This window comes from Rhinoraja longicauda, chromosome 16 (assembly GCF_053455715.1).
Source record: "Rhinoraja longicauda isolate Sanriku21f chromosome 16, sRhiLon1.1, whole genome shotgun sequence".
In the NCBI taxonomy this organism is placed as follows: domain Eukaryota; kingdom Metazoa; phylum Chordata; class Chondrichthyes; order Rajiformes; family Arhynchobatidae; genus Rhinoraja; species Rhinoraja longicauda.
The window spans coordinates 7,672,934-7,694,419 of NC_135968.1; the positions used below are offsets into that span (position 1 = coordinate 7,672,934).

General features: G+C 46.6%; 1 protein-coding gene across 3 annotated transcripts in view; it reads right to left on the reverse strand.

Moving 5' to 3' along the window:
- Positions 1-1,492: 1,492 nt before the first annotated feature.
- Positions 1,493-21,486, reverse strand: part of lipf (lipase, gastric) — a 35,869-nt gene continuing 15,875 nt past the window's right edge. For all 3 annotated transcript variants that reach the window (XM_078413143.1, XM_078413145.1, XM_078413144.1), the window contains exons 4-10: positions 18,012-18,210; positions 15,085-15,194; positions 13,742-13,878; positions 10,953-11,099; positions 8,913-8,984; positions 8,369-8,440; positions 1,493-5,591 (exon numbers count right to left, since the gene is read on the reverse strand). In XM_078413143.1, the coding sequence (XP_078269269.1) occupies positions 5,358-5,591; positions 8,369-8,440; positions 8,913-8,984; positions 10,953-11,099; positions 13,742-13,878; positions 15,085-15,194; positions 18,012-18,210 (971 nt within the window). In that variant the 3' untranslated portion in view covers positions 1,493-5,357. The remainder of the gene's footprint in view (positions 5,592-8,368; positions 8,441-8,912; positions 8,985-10,952; positions 11,100-13,741; positions 13,879-15,084; positions 15,195-18,011; positions 18,211-21,486) is intronic.

Genomic DNA, 21,486 nt, shown 5'->3' on the forward strand with positions numbered 1-21,486 from the left:
CTGGAGTACTGTGTGCAGTTTTGGTCTCCAAATTTGAGGAAGGATATTCTTGCTATGGAGGGCGTGCAGCGTAGGTTCACTAGGTTAATTCCCGGAATGGCGGGACTGTCGTATGTTGAAAGGCTGGAGCAATTGGGCTTGTATACACTGGAATTTAGAAGGATGAGGGGGGATCTTATTGAAACATATAAGATAATTAGGGGATTGGACACATTAGAGGCAGGAAACATGTTCCCAATGTTGGGGGAGTCCAGAACAAGGGGCCACAGTTTAAAAATAAGGGGTAGGCCATTTAGAACGGAGATGAGGAAGAACTTTTTCAGTCAGAGAGTGGTGAAGGTGTGGAATTCTCTGCCTCAGAAGGCAGTGGAGGCCAGTTCGTTGGATGCTTTCAAGAGAGAGCTGGATAGACTCTTAAGGATAGCGGAGTGAGGGGGTATGGGGAGAAGGCAGGAACGGGGTACTGATTGAGAGTGATCAGCCATGATCGCATTGAATGGCGGTGCTGGCTCGAAGGGCTGAATGGCCTACTCCTGCACCTATTGTCTATTGTCACACAACCTGTCCAAGTCACCCTGCAACCCCATAGCATCTTCCTCACAGTTCCCACTGCCACCCAGCTTTGTATCATCAGCAAATTTGCTAATGGTACTTTTAATCCCTTCATCCAAGGCATTAGGCTGCCTCAAAAAGGCAGCCAGCAACATCAGAGACCCACATCACCCTGGCCACGCTCTCATTACACTCCTGCCATCGGGAAGAAGGTATAGAAGCTTGAAAACTATAATGTCCAGGTTCAGGAGCAGCTTCCTCCCTATAACCATCAGGCCATTAAACATGACAAACTCCGACCAAACCCTGAACTATGAACTGCCTTGTATGCTCCCAAGTCTTGGGGCTTAGATTTTTTTGTTTTTATTTATTGATTTTTGTTGTTGTTGTTGAGGATGGTGTTAACTGAGTACTATGTTTATATATCTGTTTAGTTTAGTTTAATTAAGAGATAGTGCAGAAACAGTCCCTCCGGCCCACGAGTCTGCACTGACCAGTGATAACCCCCCCGTACACTAGCACTATTGTGCACACTCGGGGCAATTTACAATCTTTACCAAAGCCAATTAACCTACAAACATGTACGTCTTCGGAGCGTGGGAGGAAACCGGAGCACCCGGAGAAAACCCACATGGTCATGAGGAGAACGTACTAAATCCATAGACAAGCACCCGTAGACAGGTTCGAACCCGGGTCTCTGGCGCTGTGAAGCAGCAACTCTACCGCTGTGCCGCCCTGATGCAAGTAAGAATTTCATTGTTCTGTTTCGGGACATGTGACAAAAAAAAACACTCTTGACTCACTAAAAGGTCCAAATGCACAACTGGCTCGCCGTTATCTCTTCTACATACAACTTACAAATAAAAAAAGTTGTCAAAACAAGCCTTAGTGCTAGATTCTAATGGTTGTAATTGGAAGCAGAAAGCACAGTAACCTCAAATATAATCTTTATTAAAGTTGTTCCAGTGTAATGGCAAGACCAAAGGCACTCACAAGTTACATGAAAGACAATATACAGTTGAGTGTGGTAGATCTCACCAGGAACAGTTGTTGATGAACACACTTTATGATCTTGCAGCTCAAGGGTGGGATTATATTTTTGAATGGGTTATCCACCAGCTTCAAATCATTTCCATATTTAACACCATTAGTGATCATAGTCAAGTTGCAATCAATATCTAACATTTACTATTGCTCAAAAGTAGAAACACGAAACTGCAGATGCTGGTTTACACAAAAAGACACAAAGTGCTGGAGTAACACAGCGGGTCAGGCAGCATCTCTGGCGAAAAGGGATTGGTGACGTTTCATGTCGGGATCCTTCTTCAAGGGGGAAGAGTTGGGGGCATGTCAAGCTTGGTTTAGTTTAGAGATGGAAACAGGACCTTTGGCCCACCGTGTCCGCGCTGCCCGACAAGTGTGTAGACTCTAGTTCTCCCCAACACACTAGGAACAATTCACAGAGGCCGATTAACCCAAAAACTCGCCATCTTTTGCGATGTGGGAGGAAACCGGAGCAGCAGGAAAAAAACATGGTCACTGAGAGAACGTACAAACTCCGTACAGACCACCCGTAGTCAGGAACGAACCCGGGTCTCTGGCACTGCGAAAGGCAGCAACTCTACAGGTGTACTACTGTGCCTGTGATAGGCAGATACAGGTGAGGAGGGGGGGTTTCAGATGATGTTTGGAGTAGGAATCCGAATGTCACCTCTCCATGTTCTCCAGAGATGCTGCCTGACCCGCTGGGCTACACCAGTTTGAAGAAGGGTCCCGACCTGAAACGTCACCTATCCATGTTCTCCAGAGTTGCCGCCTGACCCACTGACTTATGCTAGCACTCTGTGTATTCATTTACTATCGTTCCGAAGTTCAGCTGTGGATGCTGACACATGCTCTAGCCTTGTCGGTTCCAATTAAAATTCCTGAACCAATACCCACTGATTCCAATGGGCTGAACAATGTGGCGTATACAGCTAATCCACGGCCATTATAAATGACAATCACACAGTTGTTACTTTGCGGCTGGTCTTACTCGTGTCTGAGTCGAGGGCGAGTGTTTTAACAGAGAGAGAGAAAATAAAATCAACAACCATGTGGCAGTAAGATCAACTACATGAGTTTACATGGGCTTTGTAAAATCGTTCCATTAACCCAACAAGAGGGATAATTCACTGGAACATTGACCTGATCCATCTGCAAGACGCTCTCATTGTAGAGCTGAGCAATCTAGGAATACAAGTACAAAGTTTGTTGAAAATGGCGTCGCAAGCAGACAGGGTGGTCAAAAAGGCTTTTGGCACATTGGCCTTCATCGGCCAGAGCACTGAACATAGAGGTTGGGAGGTCATGTTACAGTTATGTAGGAAGTTGCTGAGGCCGCATTTAGAGTTTGGTGTTCAATTTTGGGCACCATGTTATTGGAAAGATGTTGTCAAGCTGGAAAGGGGGCCGAGGAGATTTATGAGGATGTTGCCAGGACTCGAGGGCCTGAGCTACAGGGAGAGGTTAAGCAGGCTGGGACGCTATTCCTTGGAGAGCAGGAGGATGAGGGATGATCTTATAGAGGTGTACAAAATCATGAGAGGAATAGATCGAGAAGATGCACAGAGTAGGGGGATCGAGAACCAGAGGGCATAGGTTTAAGGTAGGGGTATATTTAGGTATATAAGGTATATTTAAGAAAGATCAAATATGAACCACAGTATTTTTTTCACACAAAGGGTGGTGGGTGTATTGAACAAGCTGCCAGAGGAGGTAGTTGAGGCAGGGACTATTGCAACGTTTAAGAAACATTTAGACAGGTACATGGATAGGATAGGTTTAGTGGGATATGGGCCAAACGCAGGCAGGTGGGACTAGTGTAGATGGGACACGTTGGCTGGTGTGGACAAGTTGGGCCGAAGGGCCCGTTTCCACTCTGTATGAGTCTATGCTCCATTGTCCTTCATCTTATTCATAGAAGCACCAACTCGATTTTACCTTGGGACATGCACTAAACATTCATCTCACATGGAAGGTGCACTGTATCCAAAATGGTGTCAATAAAAGTACATAAAAAATGACTCAAGTCGGCAACTGATAATATTGCGTACAGTTAATAACTTCCATTAACATAATTCCACACACGCGGTACACAAGCCTTTCAGGTTTAGTACCTGAAGCAACATAGGGCTTAGTCTTAACATAGTCTATACCAAGTCAATCAAAGCCATTTTTGTGGAAATCCAAGTTTATTTTAGAGAAACAGCGCGGAAACAGTCCGCGGCGACCAGCTAGTTCTATCCTACGCACAGAAGGGGTGATTTTGTCGATGCCAATCAAAGTACAAACCTGCACATCTTTGGGATATGTGAGGAAACCCATGTGGTCACAGGGAGAACGTGCAAACTCCTTACTGACAGCACCCGAGTTCAGGATCGAACCCGGGACGCTGGCACTGTGAGGCAGCAACTCTACCGCTGCGCCACTGTGCCACCCCAAATATTTCAATTGAACAATATTAAGCAACTCAATGATTAATTGATTTTGATGGAAGCATCCATCTTGTGTCTTGGGGCTTCCAGCCCTCCCAGTCCGGACCCAACCTGGCTCCCCCCCCCCCCTCACTGAAGAAGGGTCTCGACCCGAAACATCACCTTTTCCTATTCTCCAGCGATGCTGCCTGAGCCACTGAGCCACACCATCATTTTGTGTCATTTTCAATTTTAAATTAGACCATTTACTAACTTTGAATGAAGAGGTGTAGGCTCAGGTTTAACATCAAACATCTATTACATAAAGTCAATGTTCAGAAATCAAACTAATATTGAAACCTTGATGTTGACTTAAGTATCAAAATACAAAATTGCTTTAGAAAAATTCAATGGATAAGGCTTCGTATAATCACCAGACTATCTGAAAAAGAAATCCGGCACAATGATTGTGAACATCTGAACATGTTCACAAATATCTGAAAGTAAGGCCTCAATGGAATTCACAGTGTCTTGTTTTCTACATATAATCACCAATGCATTGGCTGGAAGAACAATATCCCATGGCAGTAGCACTATTGTGAGGTCTGCCTAGATTCACAGAATCCTTGCCAGGGAAACACGAGTAGAAAACTACGTTTTAAAAAGGGGTATTTTTAATAGTGTCAATAGATGACGTAGGAAAGAACTATAGTCGTTGGTTTACACTGAAGATGAGACACAAAACTCTGGAGTAACTCAGCGGGTCAGGCAGCATCTCTGGAGAAAAGGAGTAGGTGACTTACCGGGTTGAGACCTATCCTCAGAAGAAGGGTCTCTGCCCGAAAAAGCACCTATTCCTTTTCTCCAGAGATGCTGCATGTCCCGCCGAGTTAATCCAGCATTTTGGGTCAATCTTCAGTCAATAGATTAGCGTCGCTCTATTGATGCATTGCAATTTTTGACACCATTAAAAAAGACTTATTTTTAAACCCCTATCTTGATATTAACGAAGCTGGTGATTGAGAGATATTTTTTACTGGGATCACTCCAAAATAACCACGATGAGTCAAGCAACAGTTTAAAATTTCCCCATAACGTTTAGCAGGTTATCAGGGCGAGGGAGTGGGGGTACACAAAGACACACATTCCCATCTTACTTAAACACAGGGCTCAGGCACATTCTGGGGCATCAACTTACCAAAGCTTTAATTACAAATCTGGTATATAGTCTCTTTAAAAAAAATTATCTCGGACCGTCAATGGTCCTAGTGACGAAGCTGGAGAGGGAAAATATACAAAACACAAAACGGAGCGCATTTGGACTCCAGTAATATCAAAGTGGTTTCGAGCTCACTCGTACTTTCTCATCATATCAATCATTTGCGCGTACATGCGCTTCGGGGCATCCATGCCCCAGATGAAATCCAGATGCTCCCAGTCTGAGAAATGCTTGTGGTAAATAAGGTTGGGCACTTGGCTGAGTAACATGCTCACATCCTTGCGATCAGCGAGCCAGTCGCGGCCTCCAGTCCAGAGGGCAGTGGGGACGTTCATCCGTTTTACGTTGTACATGGGCGGTACTGTCTGCTCAAGGAAAGCGAGGAGGAGGATTAGTCATAGAGTCACACAGCAGGGAAACAGGCCCTTCGACCCAATCACGGTCATAAGTAATGGGTGCAGATTAGGCCATTCGGCCCATCAAGTCCACTCTGTCATTCAATCATGGCTGATCTATCTCTCCCTCCTAACCCCATTCTCCTCCTTTTCCCCCCATAACCCCTGACACTCGTACTAATAAAGAATCCATCTATCTCTGCTTTGAAAACATCCATTGACTTGGCCTCCACAGTCCTTTTGGGACAATGTTCAGGGACAGGTTCTTCCCAGCTCCTATTAGTCAACTAAATCATCCTACCACAACCAGAGAGCAGTGCTGAACTACTATCTATCTCGTTGGTGACCCTCCTATTCCGGACTTTGCTGGCTTGACCTTGCACTAAACGCTATTCCCTTATCGTGTATCTCTACACTAAATAGATCGATTGTGATCATGTATTCTCTTTCTGCTGACTGGTTAGCACACAACAAAAGCGTTTCACCGTACCTCAGTACACATGGCAATAAACTATACTGAAACTTGCCCATGCCAACTAATATGCCCCAACAACGCCAATCCCAGCTGCCCGCGTTCGGGCCATATCCACTACCTATCCCTGCACCTGTCCAGATATCTTTGGTGTAAACCAGCATCTGCAGTTCCTTCCCACACAAAAATCTTTTAAATAACTCAACTACCTCCTCTGGCAGCTCATTCTATATACCCACTACCCTCTGAATGTAAATAGATACACTCGATCTATTCCTCTCATGATTGTTTGTACACCTCTAAGATCAACTCCTCAACCTCCTGAACGAAGGAATAAACCCCTGGTCTACTCAACCTCTCCCTATAGCTCAGGCTCCTGGCAACATCCAGTCAATGGCAAAAGAGTAAATCTTACCCTGCACCCTTTCCAGTTTGACATCTTTGCTATAACATAGTGACCAAAACTGAACACAATACTGCAAATGTAACATGACCTCCCATAGTTGTGTTATCCCCCTTTCTCATCCAATCCCTACACTCTCGAGGCAATTTACAGAGGCCAATTAACCTATAAAACCCGCATACTTTTGAGATGTGGGAGGAATGGCGGGACTGTCGTTTGTTGAAAGGCTGGAGCGATTGGGCTTGTATACACTGGAATTTAGAAGGATGAGGGGGGATCTTATTGAAACATATAAGATAATTAGGGGATTGGACACATTAGAGGCAGGAAACATGTTCCCAATGTTGGGGGAGTCCAGAACAAGGGGCCACAGTTTAAGAATAAGGGGTAGGCCATTTAGAACGGAGATGAGGAAGAACTTTTTCAGTCAGAGAGTAGTGAAGGTGTGGAATTCTCTGCCTCAGAAGGCAGTGGAGGCCAGTTCGTTGGATGCTTTCAAGAGAGAGCTGGATAGAGCTCTTAAGGATAGCGGAGTGAGGGGGTATGGGGAGAAGGCAGGAACGAGGTACTGATTGAGAGTGATCAGCCATGATCGCATTGAATGGCGGTGCTGGCTCGAAGGGCTGAATGGCCTACTCCTGCACCTATTGTCTATTGTCTATTGACCCCAGTTGTGGAATTCTCTGCCACAGAGGGCAGTGGAGGCCAAATCACTGGATGGATTTAAGAGAGAGTTAGATAGAGCTCCAGGGGCTAGTAGAATCAAAGGATATGGGGAGAAGGCAGGCACGGGTTATTGATTGTGGACGATCAGCCATGATCACAATGAATGGCGGTGCTGGCTCGAAGGGCCGAATGGCCTCCTCCTGCACCTATTTTCTACGTTTCACCCAGGGGATTTGTGATTTATAATCCTGGCGATTGTCATGTTAAATCAGACACATGGAAATCATGAGACTGTTGTTAATTGCAGCGCACAATGCTGCCAGTGGAATAGTCACCGTTATAATTTAGACTTTGGACTAGCGGTTCATAACCTTTTTGGCCCCATGTCCTCATCACACATTCTTAGTCAGTACCGTGATCCCCGGAAAAAAAAAAAACAGCCCGAATTATGAAAACATGTCTGCCAATACTCAGTCTATGGGATGGGATAATTTCATTTATGACCCCTTCATGACCCCCGGAAAACCCCCAAACGACCCCCATGGGGGTCACGACCCCAGGTTAAAAACTGCTGCTTTAGAGATACAGCGCGGAAACAGGCCCTTCAGCCCTCTGAGTCCGCACCGACCAGCGATCACCCCGTACACTAGCACTACCCTGCACACTAGGGACAATGAACCTACAAGCCTGTAGGTCTTTGAGTGAGGGAGGAAACCAGAGCACCCGGAGAAAACTCACATGGTCACAGTGGGAATGTACAAACTCCGTACGGGCAGCAGCCATGGATAGGGTTGAAGCCAGGTCTCTGTTGCCTGGGTATCCATGTGCACAAATAGCTTATCTCGTGTAAGACAGCAACTCTGCCGCTCTGCCACTGTGACACCCTGCTGTAATTGCTCTCCATTTAAACAGTTCTTTCCCTCTATTCTTCCCGCTAAAGAGAAGATCCTTGTGTTATACTTCATTTGTTAATCTTTTACCCACTCACTTGACCTATCTAAAGGACTGGAAGACACGAGGAACTGCAGATGCTGGTTTTTTTTTAAAAAAGACACAGAGTGCTGGAGTATCTCGTGGAAACAATGAGCTGCAGACTCCTAGCGAGATGCGTGTAAATGACCAGAACCAGCTTGCAGAATGCAGAATGGCAAAATACATAAAGACACCATGTTAATCCCCTCCATGGGCGGTTTCCCAATGCAGTACCTGATTATAGTGCTCCATATTTTTACTTCCGGAACCCCAATCGAACGACTGAAAATGTCCAGTTTTCGCATTCTGGAAAACAAAACATTGCAAGATCAAAAGATGGCTCCTAGCCTGCCTGATACAAGGCACAAGCATAACCACAGTCACCTGGGTATCCATATGCACAAAAAGCTTATTGCATGCAAATCAGTACTCAACATTAATAAAATGGATAAAGACCTTCATTTTCCAAAATCAGGAGGAAATTAGAGGTCATAGCCTCAGAATTAAAGGACGTTCTTTTAGGAAGATGAGGAGGAATTTCTTTAGTCAGAGGTTGGTGCACCTGTGGAATTCTTTGCCACAGAAGGCTGTGGATATCTTTAAGGCAGAGATAGATAGATTCTTGATTTGTACGGGTGTCAGAGGTTATGGGGGGAAGGCAGGAGAATGGGGCGAGGAGGGAAAGATAGATCAGCCATGATTGAATGGGCCGAATGGCCTAATTCTACTATCTCTTATGATGATAGGTGCGGCCGTTGAGGGGACATTGAGCTTGTACCTGACTCCAGTGGATGATATTCTGCACAGATGTTCCAGCTGGACAGTGGGCTGAATAGATTGGTATTCTGCTCTGAAAAACAGAACATTTAAAATTAAATCTATTGAAGTTATGGGATGCTTTACTTTAAATTACAATCACGGAAACAGAGAAATCAGTGTATGGAACTGATTTTAGACTTTAGAGATATGGCGTGGAAACAGGCCCTTCGGCACTCCAAATCCATGCCGACCAAGGATCGCCGTACACTTGCACAATCTTACACACTAAAGATAATTTTTAAATTAACAGAAGCCAATTAACTGCACAGTGGCACAGCAGTAGAGTTTCTTCCTTACAGCATCAAAGACCTGGTTTCGATCCTGACTACGGGTGCAGTCTGTATGGAGTTTGCACGTTCTCCCTGTGACCACGTGAGTTTTCTCCGGGTGCTCCGGTTTCCTCCCACACTCCAAACGACGTGCAGGCTTGGAGATTAATTGGCTTCTGTAAATTGCCTCTGGTGTGTAGGGAGTGGATGTGATACTGGGAGAACATAGAACTAATGTGAACAGGTCAGTGCGGACTGGGTGGGCCAAAGAGCTTGTTTCCACGCTGTATCTCTAAACTAATCTCAACCAAACCGTACCATTAGTTCACAATCTTACAATCACTGCTGATTTACAATCCGCCACACCTATATTCGTGTTTGGACTTGGAAGATTCTATACCTTTGTGCCTCCTTGGATCCGAGCACTTACGCGAGACGTACAATGGGGGGGTCAAAAATTTACACACAAAATGACCAGTTTCAAGTCTCTTTTAGTGCATTTCAAAGTAAAAACAGACATTACCAAATAATGTGAATATGTCACTGTACACTAATAACATTTTAAAGTAAATTCGCACATTAATTGATAATCAGCCAAAAAAAGTGGTAACTGGCTTTTCTGCTGTGTTTTATATTTTAATCCTGTCTTAATTAATTTAGTTATATAATCTTGCACTTAAATGTAATATTTACTCATTACAGTTCCACCACTGATTTTCTGGCACTCTTGGTTCCAGAGCTTTGCTGGTTTATCCAGCACGCCAAGGAAGTCGGCTATGGGGATAGATGTGCTGGCTCCAGTGTCAAATTCAACCCACCGATCGGCTGTGGAAGTCCCAATGAGGTCGGGATTGGCTGCCTTGCCCAGCCTAAGTGCCACATTTCTGGGGAGACTTGCGCGCAGGGGGTGGGATTGCTCGCAGAACCCCTAGCGACCTCTAGTGGAACCTAGTGTTCATTACAAGTCGAAACATCTTTTTTTTTCTTTCTTTTTTACGATCCGATTTCTACGTTTATTTGGCAAAGCGAAAAAATGTGGAAACCATGCAAAAAGCGCGGAAAATGGATTTAAAAAATGCGGAAATCCAAGGAAACCTCACATGCCTGCTCCTCTTTGAAAGAACCAACAGTGATTTTATAAAGTGCTTTGGGGCATCAATAGAAATAGCATCCGAAAGAATGGATCGACTGGGCTTCTATTGACTGGAATTTAGAAGGATGAGAGGGGATCTTATAGAAACATAAAATTCTTAAGGGATTGGACAGGCTAGATGCAGGAAAAATGATCCCGATGTTGGGGGAGTCCAGAACCAGGGGTCATAAGGGGTAGGCCATTTAGGACTGAGATGAGGAAAGATTTTTCCACCCAAAGAGTTGGGAATCTGTGGAATTCTCTGCCATAGACGGCAGTGGAGGCCAATTCACTGGATGTTTTCAAGAGAGCGTTAGATTTAGCTCTTAGGGTTAATGGAGTCAAGGAATATGGGGAGAAAGCAGGAACGAGGTACTGATTTTTTCTGATCAGCCATGATCATACTAAATGGTGGTGCTGGCTCGAAGGGCCGAATGGCCTATTCCTGCACCAATTTTCTATGTTTCTAAGTGTAGAAAATCTGCTGGGTCAGCATTAGAGTCCTGAGCTCTCTGCACGGACAGTAAAATCAAAAAAATGGTGATAGACTTTGGACGTTCAACATGTCCTCCAGTGCACAGACTTCTGCCATGCTTACCATGTTAAGATTCTTCGTATTAAATCCGCTTATTAAAAAGAATACGTTGCCGCACAGCTCCTCGATCAAGAACCGACTGCACACGTGTGTAGCAAGCCACGTTATCATCTTGGTCTGCGGAAGGAAATCCTGGGATCCGAACATATCCTGAAAACCAAAACAAATGTTTGAACATAGGCTTGGATAGAGTGGATGTGGAGAGGATGTTTCCACCAGTGGGAGAGTCTAGGACCAGAGGTCATGGCCTCAGAATTAAAGGACGCTCTTTTAGGAAGGATATGAGGAGAAATTTCTTTATTCGGTGGGTGGTGAATCTGTGGAATTCTTTACCGCAAAAGGCTGTGGAGGCCGTCAATGGATATATTTAAGGCAGAGATAGATAGATTCTTGATTGGCACGGGTGCCAGAGGTGTTGGGGAGAAGGCAGGAGAATGGGGTCAGGAGGGAGAGACAGATCAGCCATGATTGAATGGCAGAGTTATTTGATGGACTCGGTGCGTCTACCCGATCTATTCCTCTCATGATTTTGTACACCTTTATAAGATCACCCCTCAACCTACTGTGCTCCAAGGAATAGAATCCCAGCCTGCTCAACCCCTCCCTGCAGCTCAGGTCTTCGAGTCCCGACAACATCCTCGTAAATCTTCTCTGACTTTAGACTGTCACCAATTTATACAGAATGTTAAAAAATAGACTTTTTCCCATGCTGCACCTCTGAACAAAACATATTTATACGGCAAAATACCTAATTAGTTCAGTGGTGGTAATGGGTGGGATTTCTCGACTGAATGTTTAGCAGGATTCCCAAATTTAAGAGATATATTCTAATTTTCAAGTTTAGCGATACAAGGTGGAAACATGCCCTTCGGCCCACTGAGTCTGCGCCCGCCAGCGATCCCCGTACACTAGCTCTATCCTACGCATGAGGCACAAGTTAGAGACTTTGGAGTGTGGGAGGAAACTGGATCACCTGGAGGAAACCCACGCAGTCACAGGGAGAGCGTACAAACTCCGTACAGACAGCAACCGTAGTCAGGATCAAAGATGGGTCTCTGGTGCTGAAGTAGCAACTCCACTGCTGCGCCACCATGCCGCGCCGATAAGAGACGGACACTGAATGATGCTCTTTACCTTTCACATTGAAACCAAAAGCTAACTGGAGTTTAGGAGCACCTTTAGAGCGTGTGTTTAGGGGCGAGAACTAGATATTATTTTTAGAAACAAGGAACTGCAGACGGTGGTTTACATAAGGCGATACAAAGTGCTGGATTAACTCAGCGGGTCAGGCAGCATCTCAGGACAACAGGGATAGATGACGCTTTGGGTCGGTACCTTTCTTCAGACTGATTGGGATGGGGGAAGAGAAAGCTAAAGGTTAATTGGCTGCTGTGAATGGTCCTGAGTGTGTATGGGTGGCAAGATTATCAGTGATGCAGATGGGGATGCAAGAGGATTGGAATGGTGCTTGAAGAGGAGTGCAGATGTAGTGGGCCGAAGGGCCTGTCTGTGTGCTGTATGAATCTGGGAACCTAACGGATAATTTAATCACAACCATTAAGCCTTGTGCATTATATCAACTGAAAGGCAAATAATGAAGAAACAAAAAAAACTGCAAGTGCTGGTATCTTGAGCAAAACACAAAGTGCTGGAGGAACTGGGCTCTGCAGTGGCGCAGCTGGTAGAGCTGCTGCCCCGCAGTGCTCGAGACCCGGGTTCGATTATGACCTCGGGTGTTGTCTGTGTTCTTCCTGTGACCTACATCCCAAAGACAGGAAGATAGGCAGGTTTTTTTTTTAAAGTGTCCTAATGTGCAGGAGGCGGATGAAAAAATGGGATAGTTAAGAACGTGTGTGAACGGACGATCGATGGACGGCGTGGACTGGATGGGCCAAAAGACCTGTTTCCCAGCTGTATCTCTAAATTAGACTACTTCCAACTGATCCCAACTAAACTCATCTCGACTAAACCCAGCGGGTCAGGCAGCATCTGTGAAGGGAATGGGACATGTGAGGTTTTCGGTCGGGACCCTTCTTCAACCAAACATTGAAGCCTGGCAAAAAAAGAGACACAAAGTGCTGAAGTCACTCCGTGGGTCAGACAGCAAGCCTGGGGAACATGGATGGGTGAAGTTCCGGGTTGGGACGCTTGTTTAGACTGATTACAGGGGTGGGGTTGGGGGTGTGGTCAGGGTGAATCACAGCGTTGCACCTGATTTTTGCCCGCTTTACTGGTGTCGTTGCTGCTAGATGTCCTCTCCCTTCTCCAGGGAACCCGTGGAATGGAAAAGGTTATTAACTCAGAAATGTCACGGTGCATTCAAACCCCAACCAACAAATTCACATAAAATTCTTAAGGGATTGGACAGGCTAGATGCAGGAAAAATGTTCCCTATGTTGGGGGAGTCCAGAACCTGGGGTCGCAGTGTAAGAATAAGGGGTAGGCCATTTAGGACTGAGATGAGGAAAATCTTTTCCACCCAAAGAGTTGGAAATCTGTGGAATTCTCTGCCACAGAAGGCAGCGGAGGCCAATTCACTGGGTGTTGTCAAGAGTTAACTATAACCCTTAGGGCTAATGCAATCAAGGGATATGGGGAGAAAGCAGGAACGGGGTACTGATTTTGGATGATCAGCCATGATCATATTAAATGGCGGTGCTGGCTCAAAGGGCCGAATGGCCTACCCCTGCACCTACTTTCTATGTTTCTATGTTTCTAAAGGCTGGCGCAACACTTTGCTTATGCCCAAGATCAAATACTCTCTGAAGCAAGATTAAAAAGCAAGAACTTACGCGGATCGCGAACTCTGGGAGACGAGCGAGTTTTACCAAAGGGCTGGTGGCATATTTAACTGTCGTGATGGGAGCCAGTCCAAAAAAGACTTTAATCTTCTTTGCCAGCTGAGGCATTGTAGAAAAGGCAATGAAACCTGAATAAAGGAGAAGAGAACGCCATGGGAAAACTGAACAGCGCCGTTAAAACTCTCGTACAACGTTGATAAACTTGTTCGATTTAAGCAACAACAAAACGAAGTGGAGGGATTCCATTTCCAGTGCGTAAAAGGCAGATAAACCGTAAGACATAGGAGCAGAATTAGGGCATTCGGCCCATCGAGTCTGCTCCACCATTCGATCAGGGCTGATCTATCTTTCCCTCTCTACACCATTTCCTGCCTTCTCATCGTAACTTTTGATGCCCTTACTAATGAAGAATCTATTAATCTCCGCTTTAAAAATACCCAAATAATTTTGGCCTCCACCGCTGTCTGTGGTAATGAATTCTAGATTCACTGCTATCTTTCTAAAGAAAACCATCCTCATCTCCATTTTGAAGGTAGGTCCTTTTATTCTCAGGCAGTGCCCTCTCTGGTCCTAGACTCTCCCACTGCTGGAAGCATCCTCTCTCGGCCTTTCCTTATTCGGTTGCTTTCAATGAGACTCCCACCCCCCCTCCCCCTCCCCCCCTCTCCCACCTCCCATTCTTCTAAACTCCAGCAAGTACAGGCCCAGAGCCATCAAATACTTCTCAAACAACCCAATCATCTCTGGGATAATTCTTCCAAATGCAGTTGCAGAATCTGCTCGACTCCTCTACTTCCTTAGAAGACTTAGGAAGTTCAGAATGCCCCACAACAACTCTCACCATTTTCTACAGATGCGCCGTAGACAGCATTTTATCGGGGTGCATCACAGCACGGTTTTGGAACGGCTCCAACCAAAACCGCAATTAATTGCAGAGAATTGTGGACACAGCCCTGAGCATCACACAACCAACCTCCCTTCCATTGACTTCATTTACACTTCACGCTGCCTCGGCAAGGCCACCGGCATAATCAAGGATAACATTTCCAACATCTGCAGATTTTAATGTCAGGGCTTAGCTTGCTGTCAATGCTGAAGACAATTTCAAGGCAGGACTGAAGAATCCAACTCTCTTCCAACTCAACTCAAAGTCATGCTAATGACCTCCCAGGTTTTCTAGTGTTTGATAAATTATGGCAATGTAGCCTCATTATAAATGGCAGGGTGACTCCTTTAAACATGACTGATTCAACTCAAACTTATAGCGTTTAGCTCATAATAACAATAAAAAAACCAAGACAAAATATATTGACTAATGCAGACATCTGACTTACCAATTGTTGTCCCCTGAGAATGACCAACATAGAACAGTTGCTTTTCGTGTGTTTTTTCGAGGATGAAGCCTATTACTGCTGGCAAATCCTTGGTGGCCATTTCATCAAAGCTTAACAAAAAAAATCACAACTCAATATTACGTAGTGTGAACACAAGTGCACGCATGCACTCCCACGCACTCACTCTCTCGCACGCGCTCGCGCCCGCGCACTCACGCGCATACTCTCGCGCACACTCTCACGCACACTCTCACGCAACTATTTTGTTCTCTACATAAAATTTCCTTCTACCTGTTACGATCAATTAAAATTTATAAAACAGTAATGAATCAAAACACATACACCCGCTCGCACAACTCCCGTAGTGTGCACATCTCCAGACTTAAAGGATCGCACAATCTCACCTCGCTATAGTGTTTGAGGATCTAATTAGGCTGACAGCCAGTACAATATGGAAAGGTCTTACAAATGAGATGTTTAACCAAAGATGTTAAACTAGATATTAAACCATAGCCTTGTCCGCATTTTAATTTCCTGTTTCCAAATGGAAAACCTATTCAAATATGTAGGCCAGTTATCCACCAAGGTGAACATTGGTTAAAACCTATACAATACAATACATTACAATATATCTTTATTGTCATTGTACAGGGGTACAACTAGATTGGGAATGCGACTTCCATACGATGCAATAAATGAATAAGCTACTCAGTATAAATTTAGACAACCCAGTGAAACAAAATTAGAAACAGTTTTAAAACAGAATAAAGTGCAAGTAGGTCTGTGTCGGTTCGCTGTGCGATGTGACCATCCGGCTCAGCAGGACCGGTTCAGAGCAGCTATGGCCCTGGGGATGAAGCTGTTCCCGAGTCTGGAGCAGCGGGCGTAGAAGGCCTTGTAGCGTCTGCCAGATGGTAGAAGTTCGAACAGACTATTGCAGGGGTGTGAGGAGTCTTTGTGAATGCTGGTGGCTTTTCTGTGGCATCGTGTGTTGTAGATGCCCTCCAAGGCTGCTCGCTGTGTTCTGATAATCTTCTGATTACCACACAGGGATGCCATGCGTTAGGATGCTCTCTATGATGCAGCGGTAGAAGGTCGTCAGCAGCTGTTGGGGCAGGCCAGACTTTTTCAGTGTCCTCAGGTAGAACAGTAGTTGCTACGCCTTCTTGACCAGCTTAGCTGTGTTAGTGGACCATGTGAGGTCCTCCGAAACGTGAGTGCCCAGAAACTTGAAGCTGGACATTCTCTCCACACTGTCCCCGTTGATAAAGATCGGAGCGTATATTCCCCATTGTGTGACCTACGGAAGTTGATGATCAGCTCCTTGGTCTTGGAGGTGTTTAGGGACAGGTTGTTATCTGAGCACCAGTCCGCCAGGTTCTGCACCTTCGCTCTGGTTTGTTTCATCACCGTTGGTGATCAGCCTGATCACCGTAGTGTTGTCTGCAGACTTGACAATGGTGTTGGTGTCGAATGCAGGAACACAGTCGTGTGCGATTAGGGAGTAGAGCATGGGGCTCAGAACACAGCCCTGTGGTGTGCCGGTACTCAGGGTGATAGTGGAGGACAGGTGCGGGCCCATTCTCACTGCCTGTGGTCGCTCCATCAAGAAGTCCAGGATCCAGTCGCATAATGACGAGCTGAGGCCTAGCTGGTGGAGTTTGGTGATGAGCTTGGTGGGGATGACCGTGTTGAAGGCAGAGCTATAGTCTATGAATAGCATCCTCACGTACGCGCCCTGCTGCCCTGTCTCTCCAGGTGAGTCAGGACGGTGTGAAGCGCCAGAGAGATGGTGTCCTCGGCGGATGTGTTTGCCCTGTATGCAAATTGATGTGGGTCCAGTGAGGCAGGGATGCTGGATTTGATGTGTGAGAGGACCAGCCTTTCAAAGCACTTCATGATTATAGAAGTTAGGGCAACCGGACGGTAGTCGTTCAGGTTGGTGATTATTGTTTTTTTCGGCACCAGCACTATGGTAGCCGATTTCAGTCACTTGGGGACCGTAGCCAGAGATAATGACAGGTTAAAGATCCTGGTGAATACCTCAGCCAACTGTTCAGCACAGTCCCCAAGTACCCTTCCTTGAACTCCTTCCGGGCCTGCAGCCTTGCGTGGGTTGATCCTTCACAGAGCGCGCTGTACTTCCTGTGTGCTCAATGTTAAGACCTGTCCCTCTGCCTTGGCTGGGGTTCTTCCACTCAAGGTGGTGTTGCCAGTTTCGTAGCGGGCAAAGAAGGTGTTTAGCTCGTTGGTTAGTGTGATATCGCTGTGGGGCAGGCAGGGCTGCTCTTGTAGTCGGTGATGTCCCTGACACCCTGCCACATGCTTCAGGTGTCCATGGTATTGAAGTGGTCTTCCACCCGTTGCCTGTGGGTGTCTTTGGCCCTTTTTATACCTTTGTTCAGGTTTGACCTGGCAACACTGTACGCTGAAGTGTCACCAGATTTAAAGGCATTGTTGCATGCCCTCAGCAGATTCTGTACCTCCTTGTTCATCCATGGTTTCCGGTTTGGGAACATCTTTGTTTCCTTGTCCACTGTGACATTCTCCACGCAGCAGTTGATGTAGGAGAGCACAGTGGATGTGTATTCCTCCAAGTCTACCTCTGAACCACAGGTGGCCTGTTGTGCAAACAGGTCCCAGTCGGTGCGATCAAGGCAGTCCCGGAGTTGTAGGGTGGCGTCCTCTGGCCATATTTTGACCGCCTCAATTGTAGGTTTGGTCTTGCGGATGAGGGGTTTGTATGCGGGCAGTAGAAACAGTGAGAGGTGATCGGATTGTCCCAGAGGTGGGCAGGGGAGAGCTCTGTAGGCGTCCTTTACATTGGTGTACACTTTATCCAGCATGTTTGAGCCCCTGGTAGGGCACTGTATTGGTTTTTGCAGTAAAAGGTTATTGCAGTAAAAATAAAAGAAAACACTAGTTACCTGAACCTCCAGAATGCATTCTTATAAACTGGAATGCGTTTGTGTTTTCTGGACCAAGTGTTTCCACGACTGTTTCCGATCCAAACATCATAACCAGCATCTGCGAGGATAAACCCCAGGCTGTTCTTGGGCAGATTTGTGACCCAGTTGCTCCCAGCCGCTAGTAAACCGTGCTGAAGAAATACTACGGACCGAGGCCCTAAACAAAGAAAGAATACGTTCGATGAACTGGCACTATGAACAATGAACATTTAGACAGGTACATGGATAGGAATGGTTTGAGGGATATGGGCCAAACGCTTGCAGATGGAACTAGTGTAGATGGGGCATCTTGGTCGGCTTGGGCAAGTTGAGCCAAAGGGTCCGTTTCGTGCAGTAAGTTAGTCCCTGAAACAATGTTATTCTCTCCTAAGTATTGGAGTACCAGCCATTCAGGTATCTGCTCAATGAATGTGCCCACCAAGTACTTACATGGTATCGTTCACATACCTAACCCATCCAGAATACTGTGCAGGAACATAACATAACATAACATAACATAACAAAACTTTATTGTCACTCGGCACAACACCGAACGAAATTTCAGCAGTCACAGCAAAAAAAGAAAAGAACACAGGACACACGACCCCAACACAAACATCCATCACAGTGACTCCAAACACCCCCTCACTGTGATGGAGGCAACAAAACTTCCCTCTCCTCCCCCCGCACCCACGGACAGACAGCTCGACCCCTACCGAGGCAAACGACACGCACAGCCCCCGCAAGGGGATGGAAGGCCCCCCGGCCGAGCCGCCCTGGGCACTGAAACGTCCCGCGGCCGCACCGGGCGATGTTAAGTCCAGCGGCCAAGCCGCACCGGGCACCGAAACGTCCCGCGGCCGAGCCGCACCGGGCACCGAAACGTCCCGCGGCCGAGCTGCACCGGGCACTGAAACGTCCCGCGGCCGAGCTGCACCGGGCACTGAAACGTCCCACAGCCGAGCCGCACCGGGCACTGAAACGTCCCGCAGCCGAGCCGCACCGGGCACTGAAACGTCCCGCAGCCGAGCCGCGCCGGCGATGTTAAGTCCCGCAGCCGAGCCGCACCGGGCACTGAAACGTCCCGCGGCCGAGCCGCACCGGGCACTGAAACGTCCCGCGGCCGAGCCGCGCCGGCGATGTTAAGTCCAGCGGCTGAGCCGCGCCGGGCGATGGAAGGCCCCGCGGGCGAGCTGCGCCCCGGGGAAGAGACCTAATAAAAGAAAGGTTTCCCCCGCCCCACCCCCCCCACACATACACAGCCAAAAACAGAAACAAAAACCATCCCAACACCGACACAAACAAAAAAAAGGAAAAAAGACAAACAGACTGCCAGAGAGCCGCAGCCGTTAGGCGCAGCCAACTTCTCCCAGATGCCGGTTTAAACCGTAGACACTGTGGTCAGCACACTCGGTTGGCCGATGAGCCAGTTTCCGCACAGTATCTTAAAACTAAACAATGCGCATAGTCCATATCCCTCCAATGGTTCAATGATTTCTTTATTATCACGTGTACCAAGGTACAGTGGAATACTTTTTTTGCACAGTTCAGTAACACTGTACAGACTATCCCCGTACATGAGCATAATCGCCCGGTCAGTATAGAATAGTCTATGCGCAAGAGGTGCCATTTTGCCACCATTTTACAGTCAGCTGGCCACAAGGGTCCATTGTCTGCATATCCGCAAGCCTTTTAAACGCCACTATTGTATCTGCCTCAACAACCAACTTTGGCAGTGGGTTCCAGGCATTCAACACAGTGTCAACGGTGACACAGCGGTAGAGTTGCTATCTCACCGCGCCAGAGACCCGGGTACGATCCTAACTACGGGTGCTGTCTGTATGGAGTTTGCATGTTCTCCCTGTGACTGCGTGGGTTCCCTCCGGGTGCTCCGGTTTCCTCCCACGCTCCAAAGACGCACAGGTTTGTAGGTTAATTAGGCTTTGGTTAAAATTATAAATGGTCTTTAGTGTGTCGGATCGTGCTAGTGTACGGGGTGATCGCTGGTCTTCCATTCCATGGCCTTTGTCCACACTGCTTATAGACTCCTGGCGCCACTGAATCTGGAAACGGAACATGCCTTTCACAGATGACCGAAACTGCAGCTAAACCTCAAGGCACAAATTAAGTGAACGGTTCCTCTTTTCAGGCTGTTGCTGAAATCTTTTTGGTCGCATGCTACCTCAGAGCTTAGTTTCTGTTCTCATGAAACCAGGGTGTGGCGACTCTCTGTGTGTTGGGCCCAGAGGAGGATCAACTATCATCTGATACAATCGTCCACTCTTTTAAATCTCTTTTCTACCTGTGAATAGCTGCATAGTGCTGCATTACAGCTCCATTCTGTACCTTTCCCCTTGCATGATTTATTGTACTTCAGTTTGGCTTGATTGTACTTAATGTAAATTATTATCTGACCTGATTGCGCCTGAAGAAACGTCCCGCCCTGAAACATCACCTATCCATGTTCCCCTGAGATGCTGCCCGACTCCTTCAGTTACTCCAGCACTTTGTCCTTTTGTGTACTAACCAGCATCCACAGTTCTTTTTTTCTACGTTATCTGATTTGATTGAATAGCATCCAAAACAAAACTTTTCTCTGTAGCTCGGTACACGTGACAATAATAACTTCAAACATAAACTATTGGGGACAAATGTTTCTTCTGTTCTCTTGGATCATGATGTCTACACTGGGCTCCTGTTTGCAGGTTCCATCAGCTTTCTTGTGCTGTGTTCATGTGAACATTTTGCCTATACCATTTAGTTTGGTTTAGAAATTTGAGGTGCACAGTGGTGCAGCGGTAGAGTTGCTGCCTGACAGCGCCAGAGACCCAGGTTCGATCCTGTGTGGATCCAACTGTCTGTGTGGAGTTTGAACGTTCTCCCTGTGACCACATGGGTTTTCTCCGGGTTCCCTCCCACATCCCAAAGACATACAGGTTTAGACGTTAATTGGCTTCGGTAAAAATGTTAAATGGCCCTCGTGCGTAGGAAAATGTTACTGTAAGAGGTGATCGATGGACGATGCAAACCAAAGGGCCTGTTTCTGCGCTGTATCTGTAAAACAGAGTTTGAAGTAGGTAGAGCCTAAAGGTTTAGTTCAGTTTAGAGAAACAGGCCCTTCGGCCCACTGGGTCCGCACCGACTAGTGATCCTCGCACATTAATGCTATCCAACACACACTAGGGACAATTTACACTTATACCAAGTCAATTAACCCACAAACCTGTACGCCTTTGGAATGTGGGAGGAAACCGAACATCTCGGAGAAAACCCACTCGGTCATGGGGAGAACGTACAAACTCTGCAGACAGCACCCGTAGTCAGGATCGAACCCGGACCTCTGGTGCTGTAAGGCAGCAACAGTATCGCTGCGCCACCATGCCACCCCTTTGAGATAATAATTCCAAGTCTATATGGTTCGGAGTTTCTAATGTTTAATAGCCTGATGGTTGTT